The sequence below is a fragment of the Myodes glareolus genome, chromosome 20 (assembly GCF_982192425.1).
Source record: "Myodes glareolus chromosome 20, mMyoGla1.1, whole genome shotgun sequence".
In the NCBI taxonomy this organism is placed as follows: domain Eukaryota; kingdom Metazoa; phylum Chordata; class Mammalia; order Rodentia; family Cricetidae; genus Myodes; species Myodes glareolus.
Genome location: NC_142045.1, coordinates 47,266,342 through 47,290,263, shown reverse-complemented (window position 1 = coordinate 47,290,263; position 23,922 = coordinate 47,266,342). Strand labels below are relative to the sequence as shown.

Below are 23,922 nucleotides of genomic sequence, written 5' to 3'. Positions count from 1 at the left end.
AAAATGTAACATGTGCATAATAAAATTTTGGTAGTCAAATTTCTCACTCTATGTCCATGACATGCTCTGAAACTAATGATGCCTTGCCTTGAAATAAATTAATATTTAAGTACAGTATAATCTTAAGAGAAAACAGAAACTGCAGAAAATGTTAACTTACCAACAAAAATTTATTCCATAAGTCTAAGAATTTAAATCTTCCATTAAGCACTAAGTTCCAGTAAGCAATGGCCATTTCTAGATCTGTAATATTAAAAATAAGTTATGAACTTTAATGCTTTGGATATATGTCCCTGCAAAAGAACAGTGACTGAAACAAAGAAAACCAATTGCATTCTGAGTATTATAGATTAAACTTTTCTTAAAGACCCGAGTCCACATTTGTAACCGGCTTCCTTTCCAGTGAGCTCTCGTAGAGCCTCTGGGGTAAGAATAACGCAGCTTACCTTCGCAGGGTGTTGGCGCTGAAAGTGGATGTAGTCGTGTGCTTTTCCACTGCCAAGTACTAATGTGTGGAACCCCAAGCTCAGCACAGACCCTTCCAACACTCTGAGACAAATAATTATTTGCTGTAGGGGCTGTGCATGCAATATGGGCCACTTAGTAGTACCCAAGCCTTTATCACTGGACACCAATATGTTCCCCATATAGCCAAAGACATTCATGAGGGCAAACTTGCCACAGTTAAGAATCCCAGATGCATACCAATTGGTTGAAATGCAAAGGATTGCTCAATTCTCAATTCAAAAAATCTTAAACTTCAACAGTTGACATCTAGCTTGTCCGAATTACAAGAGGTCAGGAAAAAAGTGCGGGTTTTTGTGTTTGTGTCCTTTTCTAAGCACAAGTCTGTTGCTCTTTTGGCTCAGTACATCAATCTTATAAAATGCATGTGCAGCACAGAGTTCATTCCCCAGCACCAAGAAAAAATAAAATAATTTAAAAAATAAGTAATAATAATAGTAATAATCTAAGATTTTCTTTTTAAATTGCCAAGGACATTAAAAAATTCTTTAGTTAAACATGAGTCAGAGAAAGCTAAAGCAGCAATCCTATCAACACCCACTGTGACAGACTGTAGACCTGCTCTATGATACAAAGGCCAAGTTGGATCTCCTCAAGAGAGACTGGCATACCCCAGGTAAATCACATGCAGGAACCTTAGGATCTTTTCAAGCTGTGAAGTCAAAACCAGGAGACAACCTAAGGGAGCCCAGAAGACTGGGAAAGACCACGATGGATGAATGCTGCTCAGACTTTACAAATAACAAAAAGAAATCCAATGCTTATCCTCTGACAAAAACACAGATGATGACAAGAAGTCATGGAGCCCCACCAGAGACGGACACCAGACAGAACTTTACCCCATAAGCCACAGCCACGTCGTGATACACGGATTAACAGAAATGGGTTAAATTAAGATGTAAGAGATAGCCAATAAGAAGCTAGAGCTAATAGACCAAGCAGTGATTTAATTTAAAAAAAACCCACAGATAATTTGCAGGAAATCAATTAAAAACAAACACTAGACACCGGGAAGGATCTGCAGTGCTATGAATGAGAATGGCTGCCAGGGACTCATATATTTGAGTATTTGGTCCCCAGTTGGTGGGAAATTTGAGGATTAGGAGGTGTGTCACTTCAGGTGACTACCCCATGCCATTCCCAGTTAGCGCTCTGTCTGCTCTATTCCTGAGGACCAGATGGGCACTCAGCTACTGCTCCAGTGCCCGCCTCCGCTGCTGCCATGCCCTTCACTATGAGGGCCGTGGACTCCCCTCTCAAGCGCACGACAATTAAATGATTTCTTCACTAAGTTACCTTCGTCCTAGTGTCACATCACGGCAGTAGAAAGGCGACTAAGACAGGGTACCTTAATAGTTAGAGAAATACAAATGAAAACAACTTTAAAATTTTGACTTACTGCAGTCAGAACAGCTAAGACTAGGAAAACTATAAAAAAATGCTAGCAATATTTGGGAAAGGGGGAACCCTCATTCACTGTTTATAGGATTGCACTGTGGAGAATTCTCAAAAACCTAAAAACAAGTCTACCATATGACCCACTCCTCAGCATATGCCCAAAGGACTTGTGGTGGTCTGAATAGGAATGGCTCCCATACTACTTGGATGCCTGGCCATTGGAAGGCGGAGCTACTTGACTAGGACACGGACGTGTGGCCGTGTTGGAGGAAGTGTGTCCCTGGGGACGGGCTTTGAGGTTTCAGATGCTCAAGCCAGGCCCAGTGTTTCTCTCTTCCTGTTGCCTGCTGATCCAGACGTAGCTAGCACTCTTAGCTACCTCTTTAGCACTATGTCTGCCTGCACAGCTCCATGGTTCCTGCCATGTGGACTAAACCTCTCAAACAGTAAGCCAGCCCCAATTAAATGCTTTCCTTTATAAGAGTTGTCATGGTCATGGTGTCTCTGCACAGCAACAGTATACCGAGTGTCGGACTAGAGTTCATGAGTGAAGCTGTATAAAGAAAATTCTGAGAGCTCTAAGGAAGAAAGAAAAAAGTCTTATAAACTCTGTTTCTCTACAACATGGTTGCTCTTGGGATGTACTTTTGTGCCCCCCCCAAGTGTAGTAAATGGTTACTTCAGATTACCCATCATCTATTATTAGCATTCAGAATGTTTTCAAGCACAGGCTGTCCTCACAACTGTATATAGCCTAAGCCTATGTGACCTTGCCCTTGTGAAGTCAAGTGAACTTTGCTCATTTGACCTTGTTAACCCTCAGAACAACCCCAGAAAAGAAACTGTCTGATGTTCCAATAAATTGCTTGAAACTTTAATCCACCTCCTTTAAAGCTCTGCTTTCCCACATTTAAGCCAGCAACTAGAGTGATGACAACTGGCCGAGACAGGAGTTAGCACTAGGAGTGGGGTACTGTTGTGACAGGCGTGACCATGCTTCTTGTTGGCAGAATGTAGACTTTGGGACGTTGGATTGAGAAAGCAGTTGAACACTTTAAGTGGGGCTTAGTGCGCTGTAACAAGAGGAGCAGGGAAGACAGCGGTGCTGAGAGCAATGTGTGTTACTGGTTCAGAGAAGAACATCAGCAAGTAGTCTAGTGGTCGGTCTTGTGATATCTTGGTGAAGAATGTGGCTGCTTTTTGCCCTTGTTCAAAAAGTCTGCCTAAGGCTAAATTGAAGAGTTTTGGATTAAATGGCACTGGCAGAGGAAATATCAAGGCAGCCTAATATTGACTCTGTCCTATGGCTACTAGTGAAAATATCTACAATGAAAGGAGCAAGTTTAGCAAAGAAAAATACAAAATGTACAGTTTGTGGAGAAAAGGAGCACAAAGAAGTGTAACAGAACTAAGTCCTGTGTTCTTCAAGGAGAAAGTTTAAAGAAAACCCTGATCCTAAGTGGAATAAAGAAAGGGAGTGGTAACCTCAGGGTAAGACCCTACCCAGTTAAGCTTCCAACTGGTGAAAAAGAAGTAAAGAAAAGCGCAGCCAGTGAAGGAAACCATGCAAACACAAAGCTGGTGCAGATGTCCTCACCGACACTTGCTCAGCTATGCTCAGAGTTGCTCTGTGCACAGCTAGGAATGGAACTGATGAGTGGATAATGAAAATGCGGTACATATACACTATGAAAAGCTGTGAAGAAAAATTAAATCATAAAATTTGCAAGTAAATGGATAAAACGAAAATTTTAGATTGAGTGAAGTAACCCAGACCCAGAAAACAGGCAAACATCACATGTTCCCTCTCAAATCTGTGGTTCCTAGCTCCGTATCTTCAGCTGTAAGCATACAATTTGGAGTAACTGCATAAGCCAGGAAAGGAAAGGGGGACCACGGGTGGGGAACAAGCATTAGAAAGGGAAGAGCAGATTACAGGTTATATGAAGTGGAAACGTGAAAAATGGGAATGGGAGGTAGAAGAACGCAGAAGAAAACTGAACACATTTGAAATATAAATAAACACAGGAAATTAAACTGTTTTGTACGCACTTAAAATTACATATAATGTAAATAGGTCTGTATGCACATGCACAGAGACAGTTTAAGTGAAGTTATGCTACTTGGGGTGCTAATACCTATCTCCAAGAGTCAAAGGTTGAAAACTTAAAGACTTAAAGAAAGCAGCACCAGGCCAGGTTGAGAAACCTCCTGAGGTGCTGGTCAGGGGAATACAAGACCCCCCCAAACAACTGACTGTGGTTGCCTCCAAGAGGTTAAAGGTAAGTCCTATTGCCTAGAAAACAATACTTGGTAAAAGCTTCATGAGATCTGATCTGAAAGCCTTCTCCCTGAGGTCATAGGCAGACTGTATAGGGAGGAAGCAATCAATCCTCTAGGTAGCTGTGATGAATCACAATGGCCAGCATGACACAATGGCGCTATGGGTGCAATAGTGTCACTTACATCTTGAGAGTAACTAACAACAATTTTAAGGACTTCATGCTCATTTAACATTAGGAAATCATGCCCAGTACTGTCAGCTTAGCCAACCATCTGCGGCTGTGAGGTCATGGATCTTAGAGCAGAACCCACTACTATCACTTTCATAAATCTGTATGATTCCTAACTGCATTCTAAATACTTACCCTTATACCCACAGCTAAGTGTAGCTTACATCCCCCCACACTCAATCAATCAAAGAAGCTTCTTTTTGTATCAGACAGAGAGACCATTACAATCACAGTCACAACTGGTCAAAATGTAGACAGCAACTGGTGTGGGGTGCCCCAACTGATACATCTACAACACAATACCTATACCTAAGTCTCAGGGAACTCTGTGGAAGAGGAGGTGGAAAGATTACAGAAGCAAGATGACCAGGAAGTCAGCTACAAGACTGTGTTCTTCTAGACCAACTGGGTCATATACAGAACTTTTAAGTTTTTGAGAAACCTCCAGACTAATCTGACAATAACTCTACAACTTTGTACTCTTACCCGCAATGAATTACAGTTCTTCTCCCCCCCCCCCCATTCTCATACTCATTTAAAAAAGTAAGAAATCAACAAATATTGAAAAGGATGTGGAGAAAGGGGAAACTGAGGGATTATAAATTACTTCAGCCATTACAGAACAACAACAAAGCTCCTCAGAAGATTAAACTAGAAGCCGGGCATGGTGGCACTCATCTCTAATACCAAAAAGTTTGAAGCCAGCTTAAGACAAATATTCTGTCATAAAAAATAAAATAATAAAAAAAAACGAACAGAAAGATCTACCATATGATTCATCTATCTTCTAGGGCAACATCTGGATATCCAAAGAAAATTAAACAAACCTACCAAAGAAACAACTGCACTTCCATGTCTATTCTAGTGCAGAATCAGCCTAGGTGCAATGATAGTGGATTCCTATAGGGCTGAATCAGAACAAACTCCAACAGTTTTAAAGGAATAATTATAAGAACATTTAATGAAGCTAGAAGATACAAATAAACTACCTCAATTCAAAGAGAATATAGACAAATGTATTCTATGTTCTGAAAGTAACTGCCAACTAAGATTATTATAGTCTGCAAAATTATCTAGCATGATTAATGGAAAAGAAACTTTATATGATAAACAAACTGATACAACTTATGAAAGCTAAGCCAGTATTACAGAAAATACCTGAACAAGTTCTATGCACTGAGAAGAAAAACATAGGAGGATACAGGAAAGAAACACCGTGATAGAAGAGTAGATAAGCAAATAAGGAATGTGGAAAAGGAGAAGGGGAGATCAATAAAATGATGAGAATACACACCCTTCAATAATAATTGTTGTAATATCTAACACAATTGACTTTGAAGCACAATTAGAAGAAATCAATTCATATTGAATAAGGGAGTAACCCAAAGTAATATAACCATTTAAACATACAAGCCTTTTTATTTGTTAAACTGGCATACAATGCAGTAGATATCATGGCATTTTCAAACAAAATATATTTGGGCAGATTTTCTTTTCCTTTTCTCTCCCCCATCTTCTTAGCACCCTAGCTCCCCTCATGACTTCTGCTACTCAAGTCTCTTTACCTCTTTATGTCTCACATGTGGTCTGAACGGGAGCAGCAAGACCCAGAGATGTGCATCAGCTCCGGTGCAGGACATGAGCCCTCCTCTGAGTACATGCTGCAAGTACTTGTAAGTTCTTGAGAAACCTCCGGCCAGAACTCAAAATAGTTCTATGACTTTGCACTCCCACCCGCAATAAATCAAAGTTCTTCTTTCCTTTTCATTCTCCCCAGCATGTAGTAATAAAAAAGTTCCAACTGGAAGCTGCTGAGGTGGAGCCAGCCATCAAGCCTGAGGAGCCTTAGGATCCAGAAGGCAGCGGGCATGGAACAGAACAGCGGAATCAACAATGCTGACCTCGCATGGAGGTGAGGTTAAGCACTGAGTTAATATACACAGAGCCCTTAGAATAGTGCCTGCCAAATAATATATGAGTCAGTATTATTATTTACTGAGTTAAAAACATTTAAAAAATTAGACAGTCTGAAGTTGTGAGGACCTCGAAAGTAGCTCTCTCCTGCCACCTTGTGGGATGTCGGGATCCAGCGCCAACTGTCCTCCGCACGTCAGTGCCTCTACCCACTGACCCATCTTACTTCTGGAGACTTTATTTTAACAAAGGTTCAATATGGTCCTTAAGATGACAGGGCTGTTACAGAAGGCATGTAATCTCTGACCAAACGAGCAGAATCAGTCTCCCATAGTGGGTTCAGATTTTAATGCTCAATTTTGAAAGCTACCAAAGACCTGGGAAAGTGCATCAGGCTAACAAGCACCCCAGATGAAGGACAGTTAAACAGGCTGGACTACCGACATGGAAAGGACAAGTGTTGGTCATCTTTAAATGGCTACAGGAGGACAGATGAGGGCAAACAGCTTAACAATAAGAAACAACTATGTAATAAACAGTAAACGCGTTCTGGGACAGGCATGGCAGCTTCCTAAAACAGTACACCACATCTCGCCTTGTTTCCACAGACACAAAGTGAAAATTAAAGTGTGTTCCTAAGCAGGGCTGGTACTTTAGGTAGATCAGACTTCATACAGGCTTACAAAAGCTCTCTTTCAACTTTAAGATATACAGACTAATCCAAAACTGCAGGTGACTGGAGCATGCGGTAGAGATGGGAGAGATGGGAGAGAGGGAAGGCAAGAAGCAGAAAATGAAATAAAATGAGCCACTCTGACTGCGCCAGCACAGCTCAGTGCCCCCACCCAAATTCTTGCCCATCTTTTGAGATTTAGATGTCCTCCCATACACTTTACTCTGTGAGCCCTCTGAAAGGCTGTCAGGAAAATTCTCCTTGTCAATTAAGCTCTCGGTGACACATTTCCTGCCTCCTAACACCAGTGCATGAGGTGGAAAGCCCTGCCCTTCCTCAGCCCTTGTCCCTCCCACAGAGTTCCTTCTTCAGTCCTTACTGATACATTTATCAGAACAACTGATAAATCCACACAGATAACTACTGTTAACAAACTTCACATTCTACATTAGGGTTCATTTCACTGCAAAGGCTACAGTCTGGGGAGTTTCTTAATAACTTTATTGTGGTTGCATATACACAACAAAGAATTTGCCTCTACCTTTAGAAGTAAAATGTGTGACGTACTCATTATTAAGCAATGTCCTGAATTCTCACTTTATAAAACAAACTCTATAACCATTGAACAATGTATTTTTAAGCATAATAGAAAACAACTACTTTTCAAAATCTGTTTTCACATAATTTTCTGTTTTTTCTAATCTAAAAATTCTAATTTATCAACATATTACTATACCAAATAACCAGAAAATGTTGATTTTCATTTTCATGTCAAACTATATTTACTCAAAATTTAGATACACACACACACACACACACACACACACACACATATCCTGTGAGGGGCAGGAATATAACTAAGAAACCGATTCCTTTAAATAAATTTGACATCTACAAAACTATGTTATCTTATCAAAATGTTGTTACATTTCTAAATACCACAAATTAATATTCAAACTGAAAAGCTTTACCAAATCTTTACTTGAGGGAAGGAATGAGAAAACTAGAAGAAGAAATGCCTAGCTAACTGGCTGTCTAATTGTATGCATTATAGCTTTTTCTGTCTCATCCCGAATGGGAGGACTTCTATATAATGAACTCCATCCAGTCTGATAATTCTGCACTGTAGAAGTACACTGACATCTCACTGTACCCTACTAATTATATAATTATGTGTTCATTTCAAATGCATCTAAAGAAAAGAGTAATCCAGTTTATACTGAACAATCAGTTCATTAGAATTTCATTTTACAAATATTTTGGACATCTTTAATCAACCCAGTCCTGTTTCATCTCTCTTTAGGCTAATTCTCCATTACACGCACATTTATCCCGTCTTCTCTAGCTTTCAGTTGCTTTCTTGGTCTAATTCCTAGTCACATAATTGATCTGTTTCTCGATGTTCAATTTAAAGTACAAGGCAAGATTAGGACCAGAGGCCTCAAGAGCCTCCTGCAAAGGAACTGTTGACTGGGGTCAGCATGGTGACGGAGCACTCCGCAGCAGAGGACCGGGCTCAGTCCCTAGCAATGCACAGCAGCAGAACCAAGCCTGGAAGGGCAGTCTTCTAATCTAGCTACTTGGGAGTCTGAGGCAGAAGGACTGAAAGTTCAAGGTCTGCCTGGGCAAAGTAAATTTCAGGCCAGTCTGAGCAGCTTAGTAAGGCCATCAAAATGAAGATGAGAAGAGATCAGTGCCGCTCAGTCGGGAAAGCTCTTGTCTAGCATGTGAGGCTCTGGCTCACTCCTCAGTAGCACACATACACAAAACAACACAACCTCACTTATTAGTTAACTTTCTGTGCCTAAGTATCCTCATTTGCAAATTAAGAACAAAGAAGTCTAGACTCTCTAACTGTTTATGTGGTACCCAGCAAGTAGTAACTTACTGAATGAAAGAATAAAGTTTTTCAGCATTGCTGGAGCAGTATAAGCCAAAGACTTAGCACACTAGCCAGCACACTAAGAGTTCACATTAAAAACAGTGTGTCCTATTTCTCATACTCCTAAACATTTTGGTTTTATTTTCAAAAGAAGTCTGTGGCTATTAGTTTGGCCCTGCTGTGTCTCCAGTGCCTTCTCTCACAGTCTCGGCTTCTGTCTATGGCTTGGAGCCCTACTCCTCCTCACTGCCCTCCTTTTTCTAGCGAGATAATGAATCTCTGCACTCTTTCTCATAAAGCCCAGAAAGCCCTATCCATCCAATCACTCTGGCTTTAGTTCCCCTCCTCCGCTTGGAGTCCTATCGTCATTTACTTCGTATTATTTACTGCTGTCTAAGCTTTGTAGACAAACTTTGTAGATTCTACTTCACCTTTTACTTTGCTGTCCCCTAGCTGGCCCCAAACAAACAGATGCATACTGCCTTTTGTACAAGCTGGGTGGCACAGGTAGGTGGGGTGCTCTACACTGCCAGTTTCCCCGAGAGATGAGTGACAGTCGTCTTCTCTTCTTCCTCCCACAGCAGGCACCCACAACCCAGCAACCCCTGCGGTGTTTTACAGGTCCCCAAAGGCTCTGAAGGCGGACTTATGCATTTATGAACAAAAGAATGCAAGAACGGGTGTCATTGAAACACTAAGGACTACTTATTTCCTGTGTCTTTTGTGTTTTCATAACTCAGTGATCCATGTGAGACATCGGAGCAGTCCTCTGCTGCACTGCGCCCAGTGTCCCTTAACTAATGTTTACTGCTCGGTGTTTTCCGATAATCGGTATTTTCATAACGTTATGTTCAAAACACATGACTTTCTACGGCAAAAGTGATACTATCAATATATGTAAAACACCAAATATAATTTTAAAATATTCTTACCTAATCCTTTTTGTCCTGGATTCTTTGCAAAATTAAAAGTAAACTGGTAAAAATCCTTAAATCGTCCTGGTTCTTTCAATTCTTGTTCCATCTTGGGTATTTGGGCCTTTAGTTTTTCTATGCTGTCACATCTACATTATAAAATTAAGTTTGCAAATGGTTAACTTTTCACTATAAATTTAAAAACTTAAGTTAATTATTCCTATGAGGGCTTGCATTTGTTTCCTAGAACTTATTTTAAAAAATCAGATATATGGGATTTCATCCTTTTACATATATTAAGAATGCAGTCTCCCTTAGTCACGGGGGATGTAAGTCCCTCACTGATCCCTGAAACCTTGGTGAGCACCATGCTCAGGGATATGAGGCTTCTTCTTGTACATATACAGAGCTACGAAACAAAGTGTAATTTATAAATGAGACAAATGAGACATTAATGGGAACTAATAATGAAATAATTATGTGGTAATGAAAATGATACGCATGTACTCTCTGTCTACGTAAGAGGAAGAGCCTCTCTGCACACCTTAATTGTTAGCGTCACTGTTCCTACACTGCTGGACCACTGTGAAATAAAGGACGGCCACCTGAACACAGGACGGGGGTAGCAATCTGGTAACTGAGAAAACCACTAAGTGACTACCAGACAAGCAGCGTACAGTGAGGGTATGCTGGACAAAGGGACAGTTATTCTTCAGGCAGGACAGCGGAGCTGTTTAAAATCTTACCACTCTATTCAGAATGACACCCAACTTAAAACCTAGGATTTTTTTTTTTTTCTGGAAACTTTCACCTAATAATTTGGGAACACAATCAACTTTGAGTCACTAAAGCATCAAAAAAGTCACAGATGAAAGGTGACTCTTGTCTAGAGTTAGCTTAACAAAGACAATGGATGATGAAATGTTAGAATTACTACTTCTCAAAGAAACTGGCTGGTCCTTTTATATATATATTCATTCACCAAACTCAATACACTGACTCAAAGACTCCACTTCTGCCTCAGTGAATAGATAAGAATGTACACAATTGGCCAGGTGGTGGTGGTGGCGCACACCTTTAATCCCAGCACTCAGGAGGCAGAGGCAGCAGATTGCTGTGAGTTCGAGGCCAGTCTGATCTACAAAGCGAGTTCTAGGACAAGCTCCAAAGATACACAGAGAAATCCTGTCTCGAAAAACAAAACAAAACAACAACAACAAAAAGAACGTGCACAGTCAGCCCACAGCCCCGCTCTCACGGTGGCGAGCACAGCCAGCACCGCAGTTAGTCACGGGTTTAGCTTCCAAACAACTAAACAAGGTCTCTTGCTAAGGAAGCACTCTTCTAGAAAACTTGCTTTTCACAAATCTTAGCTAAAGCCTGTACTGCCTTCAACCGAGTCATTTAAAGCAGGACTGGGGTGTTTTCTCTGTTTACAATATTGTCAAAGAGCTAAAAAGGTCTATGCACCACATTAGTTTCCCCATAACGATGGCCTTAGGATAGAAATGTCCCATTTCTTAAAAATTCTGTAAACACATCAACCCACTCTTTCCTTTAAACATTTCGCTTTTTAGCTTCCTTCTATATTCTCTATAACACTTCACATTTTATATTGTATTCTCCATAAACAGTGATGCTGCTTTTCTGTAAGTTTTAGTGACATTGTCATAGAGAAGTCCAGCAGGCGTGAGCTGGGTTGGTTCAGCTGCAAGACAGAGTTCGGGCACATTATTAATTTATTGCCTCTTTGTATTATGCCCCTTTCTCTGCCCCGCTTTGTAGTGGTCAGCCACAAACCATTGGGCATTTTTTTTCTTGGCAGCTCACCCAATGTCAGGGTCAACTGACAGGACTAAAAGGCCAGGGAGGAAGGGAAACTTTTACTTAGGTTGTTGTCAGTAGAGGGAAATGGTTTTAGTGTGGGAAAGGTCCCAGCCATGTCTACCAGTGGTGATAACTCTGACAGCAACCCACCCACTGGCCTCCAACAGTTCTACCCAGCATGGATTTGGCTTTTAAGCAGGCACCCTGCCCCTGCAGCCCTGCCTCTCCCCTAGGGACTGAATTCCGGCCTGGCTGGTTTACTTCATGCAGCCCCAGGGGTGCCAAGAGCTATTCCCACCTCTTTACACCCTAGGGTTTTCTTTTACACTTTCCGGACTCAGATTACTGGTGAGGTGGTATCCAGACTGGGCCCAGTTTTCCAGTGCCCCTCTGACTCAGTAAGTAGAGTCCTGATTTTAGTCCTGACTGGAATATCACCTGGTTTTATCACCTGTTATGAGTCAGTAAATACTTCCCTTGCAGAAGAGGTAGGCAAAGCAGTTATTGAGATGAAGCCATGCTTGGTTAATATGAGCTTTGTTTTGTTATATTTTAGAGACAGGATCTCACAGTGCAGCCCACGCTGGCCTTGAGCTACCATGTGGCTGAGGACAACCTGAACTCCTGATTCTCTTGCATCTGCCTCTTGAGGTCTGGGGATTCCTGGGCTGCCCACCACGCCCAGCTTTCAGACTATTTCTGCAGTCTCATCAGGGACTGCCAGCAAAACCTTGACCTATGACTTTTCAATCTATCTGTTCAAACACTTTCAGCTAAACCAGCCAGCAAAGCACTAAGTAAAGCAAAAAGCATTTAATATCCTTTAGTTTTTAATTTCTATTACCAGCTCAGAACACATGGCCTCAAATTAGGAAATAATTTACTTACTCATTTCACCTTGCTATAAATATTAATGTCAGATAGCTTGAATCTTAGTGACTCTTTCCTAGAAACACATGATTAAAGGACAATGCAGTTATAGGAGGCTACAAAATTATATAAGTATTTGGCACACCCATAAAATACCAGGGAAACAACATACTGACTCAATACTGTTTGTGGGCTAGTAAAAACTTAAATTTCCATTTAAAAACAGATGAAAAGCATTGAGCTCCATAATTCTCAACGGCTAGGACCTCATCCCCCATGTAGGGCATATACTCACCCTAATTCTGCCATGCCATCCATGAACTCCCGTTTGGAGAACTCGCACTGTGTGGCTGCCCTGAACTTCCATGCGATGATCAACACACTAATGCTGGCTGGATCGAGGGCCAGATCATCACAGAACTGCTGTATGCCATCTATGCCGATTTTATTTTCATCTTGAGGATCTTCAGAAATACCAATACAATAGAAAATTAGTGCCATACTTATGTTATAGTCATACCAAAGAGATACTGCTTTGTTTTCTATTTTAAAACAAATTACAATATACCAAAGATATAAAGCAATATTATTTTTATAGATGTTTCCCCATATAAGAATCAAAGTCACTACTAAAGTATACAAGGAAATGTAAAAGTAGTCAGACATTTAATTTTCAAAAATCTCACTTTTGTGTGGCACAGGCTTGGAGCCACATACCATTAGTCCCAGTACTAGGGAGGCAGGAGCAGAGAGATTTCTGTGAGTTCAAGGCCATCCTGCTCTACATAGTGAGTACCAGAATATTCAGAGTTACATAATGGTATCTAACACACACACACACATAAACCCACCTCACTTATTCATGTGAAAATGTGACATACACACAAATAAAATCAGACATGCTTATACAAGGACAAGGGATTTTAGGTCAACACACCCATATTTTATTTAATCAGGCATTCAAAATTAACAATATTAAATTAGAAAACTTTTTTCTTAAAATTAAACTCAGTGCAATCATTTAAATTCTAGTAAAACTAAAGATACAATTCAATCTTAATCTTGGCAGTATAAGTTTGATGTTTACAACAGGAAAATCGTAAAGTTTTTTTTTTAAAAAAAAAAAAAAGACATATAAAAAAGAAAGAGATTCCCCTACACTGCTACCAAATGCAGTTGGCTAAAATATCTGAAGTGTCTGGTGGTGAGTCTAGCGGTCATGGTGCACATCAGGCTGGGTGTGTGGTTCAGGGAGAGCACCTGCCTGGCCTGCATGATGGCAAAGTCCTGGGTTTAATTAGTAAATAAATAAAAAAATAAAAAAGTAAGACTTTGGAACATAAATTATGCATATAATATAATCCCATTTATGGAAAAGTTTGAAAATACCTCTATATGTGCCTGCATAAACAAGACATGCATGCATTCATACTAAGCTATTAATATAGGCTATCCTCAGGGAGAACAAGGGAAAGCTAAACTGTTAACTTTTTCCAACCTTTTCCTTTTTTCCTTTTTTTTTCTTTTTCTTCTCTCCCTTTTGGAGATGGTCTTACAGTTTAGGCCAGACTAACCTTGAACTCTCAGTCTGATTGCTTCCGCCTCTGAGATATATGCTCAACTATTCAAGTTTTTAAAAGTTTGTGTTATGTTACAAAAAGTTATTACTCAGACTTTCTTAAAACCTGGCTCAGCAAGTTTTACAAACACAAGGTTAGGAAAAACTGCCCCAACCTTCCATTCTCAGACTCCGTGATGGGGTTAGGCCAAGAGGAGATGAAGAACAAAGGAGAGTCATTTCTAGTGTCTTCCTAGTCCTGGGCTCTGTCGGAGCTCCACTGCACACGCTCCAGGCTGTGGAGCTGCCATCTCAGAACAAGCCTTTAACTCGGGAGAACTTTGCTCAAAACATTTAATCATATGACACTCACCTTTGTATCTATTGTAAAGTTGTTCTAACTTCTTCCTGTCCAATGATCCTTTGACACTCTCCCGTATATAAAGTTCTGGATTTTGAAAAAAATTATCTGTTGCAACATCTAACTTCCAGTCATTTTGAGAAAGACAACTCACAGCAGTTTTTTCACTAGATTGTGTGAAGATCATAAACTGACGAACTTTATCCTTCTGCGATGATTTCAACTTGTTCTAGGAGAACCAGAAAACAAACTGAAACTGTGTAAAATCACACATCACCACACATTTCAACGTAGCTAAGTTATCGCAATTAGGAATGTTTTTCTTCACAAAGCATGAAAGCATTTTTTTTCTAGGACTTACTTGTGATGTCATTAATCAGCAAGACCATTTACAAGTATCAGAAGCACAAAGTGTGGCCCAGTTCTGGAAAAGCAGCTGGTGTTGACAGAACAAGAGTACTCAGCCTCCTTTCAAAGAGGACACAGACAGAGACAAACCTCCGTGGGAAGGAGAGAACCAGACAGGTATCGTTACAATCCCAACGTTCAGTCCAGCACTACCTGCCTGAATGTCTGCTACTTTCATCAAATGTAGGAACGTGATGGGGTAGGAACAGCCTACATTCCTCCTACATGGTGTTTAGAAATCATAGAATTCTTACTAGGATCCCCTCAAATAAGAAGAAATCTATACCACTTAAATACTTCTTTTGAAAGGGTTCTTTTAATTATAGTGTGTGCATGTGTGCACATACTTATGGGCACGCACACACACACACACACACACACACACACACACACACACGCCAATGCTAATGTGGAGAGCAAAAGACAATTTGCAGGAGTTGGTTCTCCCTTCTCCCATATATGTCCTAGGGATAGAAGTCAGGCTGCAGACTTGGCGGCAGGCGGTACCTTTGCCAGCTGAGCCATCTGGCTGGTCCCTGAGACACTTCTCACTAAGAGTATCTTCTGGTTCCCTAGAAGGAATCATCTCTTTTTCTTTGCTTGTGCCTAAGAGGCCTCAAGTTTTCACTTGCCCTACACTGACAAGGATTTACTTCTCTGACTTAAGCCCAAAGAATGAGACAGGGCCAGCAGGCTCTCCACTCTCTCCTGCTGTCAAAGACTACTCTCCCCTCGCATTCAGGCCGGCCTCCTGGGCAAGGCCCACTGCACTCTTCCTCCTTTCAAGTCCCAATTCTGTTTTCTCAGCAAAATACTTGGGCTCCTCTACTGCTACCATGTACACAGAGGGGCAGACACATTAAAAATACAGTGTTGTCTTTTAAGCAACACCACTAAGACCCCCTAAAGCTCTGGCCTGACCCAGACTGACACACCCCGAACCCAACCTTTGACTAACACCGAGCAAACCTGGCTAAGTTCTTTGTTCACAAAGTTCACCCAGTTGTGTAGGGGAAATGAGGGAACAACAACAGTAGCTTTGCAAACTCATGTCCTGGTAAATTTTCTAGGAACCGCCCTGCTTGGTGGATATTTAAGAAGCTTTTGGGAATCTCGGAGGGACTATCAAAGATATAATTATTATCACTATCACAGAGAAAAATAAGGCTGCAAAATCAAGTATAAAAACAAACCCTCTTTCTTGGAACACGAAATACGTTTATGCCAAAGAGCCTCTCATCTGCCACTCTCCTCTCTTGGCAAAGGTCAATGTTTGAAGTTACAGATTACAACCTCAACCACTATCCTCCACTCAAACAGAAATTGTAAAATATATCAGCTCTCTTCACTGATAACCCTACCCCTAGATACCACCCAAGTTATACCCCAGTGGTTCTCAACCTGTGGGTCACAACCCCTGTGACAAATCTCTAGCTCTGAAAATTTTAAATTACAATTCATAAAAGTAGCAAAATTACAGTTACGAAGTAGCAACAAAATAATGTTCTGGCTGGGGGTCCCCACAACATGAAGAAGTGTACTAAAGGTCACAGGCTGAGAACCACTGCTCTAACCTGTCACGTGAGATGCACCGCTCAAAGATCCAGGATTATTCCTATCCTTGAAATGTATTATTCAATGGCAATCCCAATGAAATAACCAAAAAGGAAATAATTTAAATTCCTGAAAGTTAATTAACTGAAAGGAAACAAGAAACCCATTTTTGTTTCAACCTTGAAAACCATTCTGAAGCACAGCATACTTTCTCCCTGAAGCACAGGGGTGACTTATTTATACCCTTCGAGTGTCACTGAGATCACCACCACCATCGTATAACGTCGAAAGTGAACCTGGAACCTACTTTTGAGTTAACCCTGATTGACTTCTTGCATAGTTCCTCTACTCCCCACCTCCATTCTTCTAAAGTTGGAGGTGGCAAGACAGTCTGCCTTATCTAGGATTTTAACCCAGTACACTTTTCCCTGCTGAAGACGGAAACTTAAAAGCACAACGTAAACTACTTCTACAAGCCAAGACTCGTTCACCCGCATTAGAGACTTCCTAACAGAAATCTAGATACTGAAAGACAAGCAAGGGGAAAGACAAATCACTGTCTAGTACAACTAGGCGACAACATTGCATGAACTACTTAATTCATGTCATATCACTTAGTTTTAAATACAGTAACTATTTTGTCTGAATCAATTATAAACTTTTAGTCTGTGGGGAAACAAACACTTTCTTCAAAAGCAACTAGTTTCCCATTTGTAACCTCATAAATGACTGGGCAGCACCTGGCAAAGGCCGGATAGAGGATGTCGAAGAGCTGGCGTGCCCGGTTTCTGCCTGCTCCTGCAGTGTCTGATAAGCACCTCCAGCTCTGTGATGGGCTGTCACATTCCTTTCAGCTCTGCACCTAAAGCATGCACCCATTTCCCTCCAGGATGGTCTGCAGAACACAGGGCTCTCCTAGGCAAACTACATTGGCCCTATGCTCAGGCTGGTTAGAATCCTAATGTGCCCACCCCCCCTTCCCAGGCCCCACAGGTGGTATTGGGCAAGGTGTCCCAATTCCAAGGGAGAGCAGTATCAAAAGTTGGCCAACCTCAGGAGTAGGCTCACTAGATTAAGCAGAGCATTACTGAGAAGCAGGAGACAAAAGGATGGATTAAAATCAAAAACTGAAGAGGAAAAAAAAAAGCAGATTTTTCTTTCTTAAATTTGGTTTCTGGAGACAGGGTTTCTCTGTGTAGCCCTGGCTGTCCTGGAACTCATTCAACAAACCAGGCTGGCCTCAAACTCAAAACCCACCTGCCTCTGCCTCCTGAATGCTGGGGTTAAAGGCTTGAGCCACAACACCTGTGTATAGGTTTCTATTTAAAAGCTAATGGAGACCTTTTTCCATGAGACTGCCTCCAAGACTTGGCAGTAATTTCCTTTACTACATATTAAAAACTACTACAACAGAGTGGCTGGGAAAGGAGATTAAGCAGTACAGCCTTCAAATCTCACGTGTTACAGCCGAGTTTTCAAGAAAAGTCAAGAATGGTAAGCATGCAAGGACATGCAATACTCAGGCTGTGTTAGAAGCAGGGGGAGAAAAGAGTTTCATAATCTAAACAACAAAATTCATCTATTTTCTTTACAAAATAAAAAAATGCCTAGACTGAACACATACCACTTTGTACTTAAATCTTCCCTCCTATTTTAGCTCAATAAATTCAAATATTACATTAAAAAAATAACTTTCCCAGGAAGATGGTGTGTCACGGTAGTAGAAGTCCATACTGCAGGTTTAATTTCCAGAACCAAAAATAAGTAGTTTATCTGAAAAACCTTAAATATGGTGTTCTGAATCTAGCCAAGCACATTTAACCCCTGAACTAACAAAACAGTGACTAGGTTAACAGATCACAGCAAAGCATAACAATGACAGGAAAGTCCTCCTATCGTGTCCCCCAAGAGAAACCATGTACATGGAAAATGACCTCCTACCAACTAACGCCTCAAATTTTCAAAACAGAAGTAACTTTACTGAGGAAATCGTACTTGTGAAAGAAAAAAAAAGATTCATTCACTTATTTTCACCCAGGGTTTCATCTTCTTACCTGACCCCTAAGCTTCAACTTCAATTTCAACTCCAGAAAGACACTCAGGTTCACAGTTTCAAAGAAATTCCTTTTTAAAGGTGAGTCTGAGCATTTTCCTGCAGGCGTGCATGCTCAAGTGCCCACAGAAGGTGGATGGGAGAGGGCATCAGATCTGCTGGAACAGACCATGGTGAGCTGTTATGTCCTCTGCAGGAGTACCTAATCTCTTACATTCTGAGCCACCTCTGCAGCTCTGGAATTACCTTTTGAAATGCAATTCTAGTTAGCTGATACCTAGTTCACAAAAGTCAATGTTTCAAAATATCAGAATATCTTAATGAGGCCAGGTATAGGGGCACAGAAGGCAGGTCTAATATGAGCTCAGGTCAGTCTGGTCTACATAGCGAGCCAGAGCTATTTCGTGAGATTCTGACTCAAAATAAAACAACCTTAATGGTCATGTGTCACTTTCATTAAAAGCTCTATGTATAGAAGATGCCACTGGGACGGCTCAGCCTGTAGAGACACTTGCCACCAAGCCTGATGACCCAAGTTCAGTCCCCAAGCCCCAGATGAGTAGGGAGAGAGAACTCCCACAAGTTGTTCCAACTTCCAAACGTGCACTTCGGCACATATGCACCCCACACATAAATACATAAATGTTATACTTTTTTTTTAAAGCTGTGTGGTTAATGTGATTAACATTTTTAAATTCCTATGAAATTTATAAGAGCTAGCTTTAGTCTAGCAAACTAAGTATTCTTATGGAAGACAGAGTCTGCTGTAGACATAGTCCAATGTTACTCACACCCAACCACTCAACTGGCCTTCCCACAGATCACAGGTCAAGAGAGCTAGAAAAGTCAATTCCATGAGGTGACCCTGCTGCAACAGAACACTTTCGCTTCGGGACAAAGTTCTACTCCAGGGAAGTCAGGCTAAGAGAAGAGTAAACTGCCCACGTCTTTCCTTTGGTTGCAGAGGCGCACTATATACCATGGTTTGTCGAAACTGAAGTGTCTCCTCTCAGATCTACCTGGCAAGACTTCCATTCCACTCAAAGAAAAGTAATCTCTGCTGTAGCAAACAAAGTTTTCAGTTCTAGGCATTTAACTTGGATTAATTTAACTTTAACTTGTACATAGTAAGGATTCTTATAGGTCCATAAATTAAGCAAGAACAATGGAGGGGGGACAAAACAAAATTATTTAAAAGGTAAATGAAAAATAAGGATCATAATTTAAAAACTAACAGCTTGTATTTATTTAAGCTACTGCTGTGTGTCAGACCTTACACTAGCCAATTTTTCTTTTCTTTTTTGAGAGGGCAGAGGATGGGGGAAGCATGGAGAAGAAACAGGATCTCCCTTGTGGCCACAGGCTAGCCTGAAACTTGAGAGATAGTCTTGCCTCAGCTGCCCAAGCTGGATTTGGAGGCAACAGACCATCATGACTTACATATAACAACTCTGAAGAGTGGCCTCACTGGGCCCACCTTACAGGAAAGGAAAACAAGGCTCAGGGTAGGATCTACACTCACCCAAAAGAGCAAAGCCAGTACCCAAAGCATGGTGCCTGCCTTCAAAGAATGCAGTCTTTCCATTATTCTACACACATGGTCATGGGAAATGAAAACAAAGGTTACAAAAGTGCAGCCACTGACTCAGCAGAAAGTGCAGGGAAGGGGGGCAGCATTCTTCATCTACTTTAGCAGAACTGACCTTTTCCTTCTCAAGTCAAATATCAGTATTCTAACTACAACTGCCATTTAAACACTGGTTCCCCATCTAGTCCCCAGGCTAACACAGGGACTGGGATGAACATCTATTTAGGGCTCTGCTGGGGGAGTGAGGGGATAGGTTATTTTTAAGACAAGTAATAAAACAAGACGAAAAGTATATTTATGGCTCCATGACAGTCTGTTTTTAAACAGATGACAACCTACAGCTTTGAATGAAGAGAAAGGAAGACCGACAGCCACGGGAGTCATGGTTTCCTTCTTCAACGAAACGACTTGACACACAAAAATATAAACAAGTTACGGCCAGAACAACTTACTGAGAACAACGTCCACTACTGAGCTACAACAAACAGAACTCTCAGGATACTCTTTCACATTTCAACCTGCAGTGAAAATGAGTTACTAGGCTGTGCAGCTTATCACTCGCTCTCTGCACCATAACAGTTTACGTCATCTAAGGGGAGGCAGCGCCCTGCTACCGAACAGAAAGTTGAGAATGCACAATGACACAATCAGAAAGTACATCTATGTGATTCAAGATGGCTCCAGAAAATGCTCCTCACAGGTTTGTTGTAGTTGTTGTTTGAGCAGGGTCTTACTCATACTGTAGCCCAGGCTGGTCTAAGACCTCTCACCATTTAACATTGAGTAGCCTTGAATTCACAACAATCTATTCCCTCCTCTCCACTGCCAGCAGAGGCATGCCCAATCACACCTGATCCTCACAAATTCTCAACAAGTGTTCTATTCATAGACATTTGAACAGTTTTCTCTTCATTACTCCTCAATTGTTAAGTTAGTTAAAAGATGGCTGTTGTTAAAAATGGAATAATGTCTTGATTTTCTACAAAAAGTGTTTGACTACTTAAAAGTTACTTTTGCTAATTTCTAGTGAAATGTGGTAAGAAGGCAGAAACAAGTTCCTTTAATTTTACTTCTGTTAGTCACTTTTCAATTAATCTTCGCTAGCTTATGACTTGACCATTGAACAAGCAGTCCTAACAGGTTGATCTCCCTAGCTTATAGCTTATGGCTTTACTATCAAACAAGAGTCCTAATAGGTAACTTTGCTCTTCAAGCTGAGCGCAGTGATTACTTCCCCAGCCCAAACAGACCATCTGGGCCCAGGAGGTGGAGATCAACCTGGGCAATCTCACCTCAAAAATAAACAAATTGCTTTTCCCTTTTCATAAACATTTTTTTATTAAAAAATTCTAAAACAAGAACCCAAAGAACTATGTATTTTGAAAGTTTCACAGGTAACTACAATGGCTAGCATTCAACAACTAATCAGTATTTGTTTCATAAAAAGTGAAACCTTTTTATGAATTTTAAGATTTCTTATCTCCTCAAAGTTTAAGCAATACACTAATAATGTAATAACTACTCTAAATGTGAGACAGGGATTGCTCATCTGTACCACACGTAGCTAAGGATGACCTTGAACTTCTGACCGTCTTGTCTAGGCCTCTAGGGTGCTGGGATTACAGGCATATACCACCATAGCTGGCTTATATAATGGCAGGATGAAACCCAGGGCTTTGATATTCAAGTATTCTACCAGTCCTCCAGCCCCTTAAGTATTTATTAAAACTAAAACCTACCAACCTAACAAAAGGACAGGTTGTATATACTTCAGCAACTGATCACTACCTCAGTGAGGGATTCAAAAGTATAATTGGATACAATTCTTTAAAAAATTACTATTTGAGTAAATCTCTTAAATGTTTATAGTGCAGACCTGCAGTTTAATATAGACATACAACTAGGCAAAACACCAATGAATAGATAACAAAATAATAAATCATTAAAAAATGTTTAAATCATAAAAGTACTGAAAGATGGCTCTGGAGGTGCTTTATCTTGGTTGAGGGGTACAAACCTAAAATAGCAAGGTAAATAAATCATTAACTACTCAATAACTTGTTTCTGTCCACACAGCAATTTAATCCTATTTTGAATTATCTCTCTTCATCATGGCTGACTTCACCATGGCCTGAACACTGCCTAGCGCTATGTATGCTTTTATTGTTGGTTGTTTGCTTTGAGGTAGGGTCTTACTGTATAGCTCTGGTTGTCGATGAACTCATTATGTTGCCCAGGCTGGCTCTGACTCCCACTTGTGACCTCCTACCTTAACGCTCTGTGTTCTGGGATTATAGGCACCACCATACCCAGACCCTTACATCCTGTACTTCAAAGAGACTTTCTTGGGTGGGGGGTGTAGCACATCGGTAGAGTACTTGTCTACTATGCAGAAGCCCCTGAGCTGGCCCTCAGCATCTCAGAGCTGTGTGTGAAAGGGGCTGCCTCAAATTTCCTCTATGGGCACGCCAACCTAAGAGACCATACTAAAAAGGCACTCAAATGAGTCCTATTCTCTTACAACTTAAGAAAACAAAATCCACACTCAGTTCATTTTATTTCCAATGTTTTACACCAAAGAGTTTTAATTTTCAATTACATATTTAATGTTTACATCAGACCGTTTGACTTAACATAGAAGCAACTTAGCTGTATTCAATATAAGAAACTAGCCAAAGATTCCATATCAGTAGTAAAATATTACTTGATTTTTCTTTTCTTTCTTTTTTTTTAAGGGAAAACTGAGGGCTGGAGTCAGGACCATGTCTGTAATCCCTGCTCTTTCCCATACTAGCTCTTAACTTTGCTCAGATCTCTAAGAACTACCAAGACAGTTGCCAGCTATGCTGTCAAGAGGCGGTAATACTGCCTACTCCACAAGTAGGAGTAGGAATACACAGCTATAAGCGGTCAGACGAGCATGTGCTATGTTCTCAATTTCTTCTCTCCTCAAAGGCCAGTTTTCTGCATATAGTCACTGATGTATATACAAATCACCAAAACATCCAACAACTTAAGAAAAACAATTTTTTAAAATTAACCCTAAAATAGCTAGAGGAAAATTCTGTATTAAATAGTATATAGTGAAACAGAATTCAAAACTTTGTATACATTAGCTACACAAGAAAAATTTTAGCCAGCTGGTGGTCCCAGCACTCAGGGAAGCAGAGGCAGGTGGATCTCTGCAAGTTCAAGGCCAGCCTGGTCTACAGAGAACTCCTGTCTCAAAAAACAAAACAAACGAAACAAACAAAAAACAAAAACAAAAAGAAAAAAACTTTAATGAGAGTCTTGTATGTAAAAGACTAAAAATACATTGTAACAGGATACCTGAGACAAAAAGAAACCCCATTATAGAAGTATAAGTCTGATTATTTTAACAAGTTCACCAAGGCAAAAGCCAAGCTCTCCCTCCCTCCACTCTGGTGGCCACACTGCAGGCCCCTCCACTCACACACTGCTCTCCTGCTACCGGTCTCACAAACCCTTCTCCATCCTATTTCTACTAGGCTTATTCTCTCAACTCCAGTTAGCTTAAGTTTTCTCTCCTCAGTAGGGCAGACACTATTTTGCTATTTTGTATCCCCACTTCCACTGTGCAAGGTATGGGTCAAATCATCAGCTGCCTTAGTGTCTTTTCCCCAGAACACTTAACACCTTCTAAACAGTAGTGAGGAAATATATACAATGTTTCCTTCTTGACTTTCCCTAGATTTTTGTCTGACTTTCCAGGCCTTATGAATCCAGATAAATCTCAAGGTTTAGAACAGTATGAGGAACATAGCAGATACCTAACCAACCAAAAGCAGTCAGGCCCTCCTTTCCTTGAAGTTATACAGAAGATGCGCAACAAATTCCAAAGAACAACCCACAACGGATTTACA

General features: G+C 40.7%; 1 protein-coding gene across 5 annotated transcripts in view; it reads right to left on the bottom strand.

Moving 5' to 3' along the window:
• Dcun1d1 (defective in cullin neddylation 1 domain containing 1) overlaps positions 1 to 23,922 on the bottom strand; it is a 35,358-nt gene that overhangs the window by 4,305 nt on the left and 7,131 nt on the right. For 3 of the 5 annotated variants that reach the window (XM_048429881.3, XM_085682344.2, XM_048429882.3), the window contains exons 2-5: positions 14,448 to 14,664; positions 12,812 to 12,980; positions 9,838 to 9,968; positions 161 to 243 (exon numbers count right to left, since the gene is read on the bottom strand). In XM_048429881.3, the coding sequence (XP_048285838.1) occupies positions 161 to 243; positions 9,838 to 9,968; positions 12,812 to 12,980; positions 14,448 to 14,622 (558 nt within the window). In that variant the 5' untranslated portion in view covers positions 14,623 to 14,664. Of the gene's footprint in view, positions 1 to 160; positions 244 to 9,837; positions 9,969 to 12,811; positions 12,981 to 14,447; positions 14,665 to 14,796; positions 14,921 to 18,451; positions 18,621 to 23,922 lie in introns of those variants that run through there. The other 2 variants (XM_087899558.1, XM_048429880.3) reach the window with 2 other exon arrangements.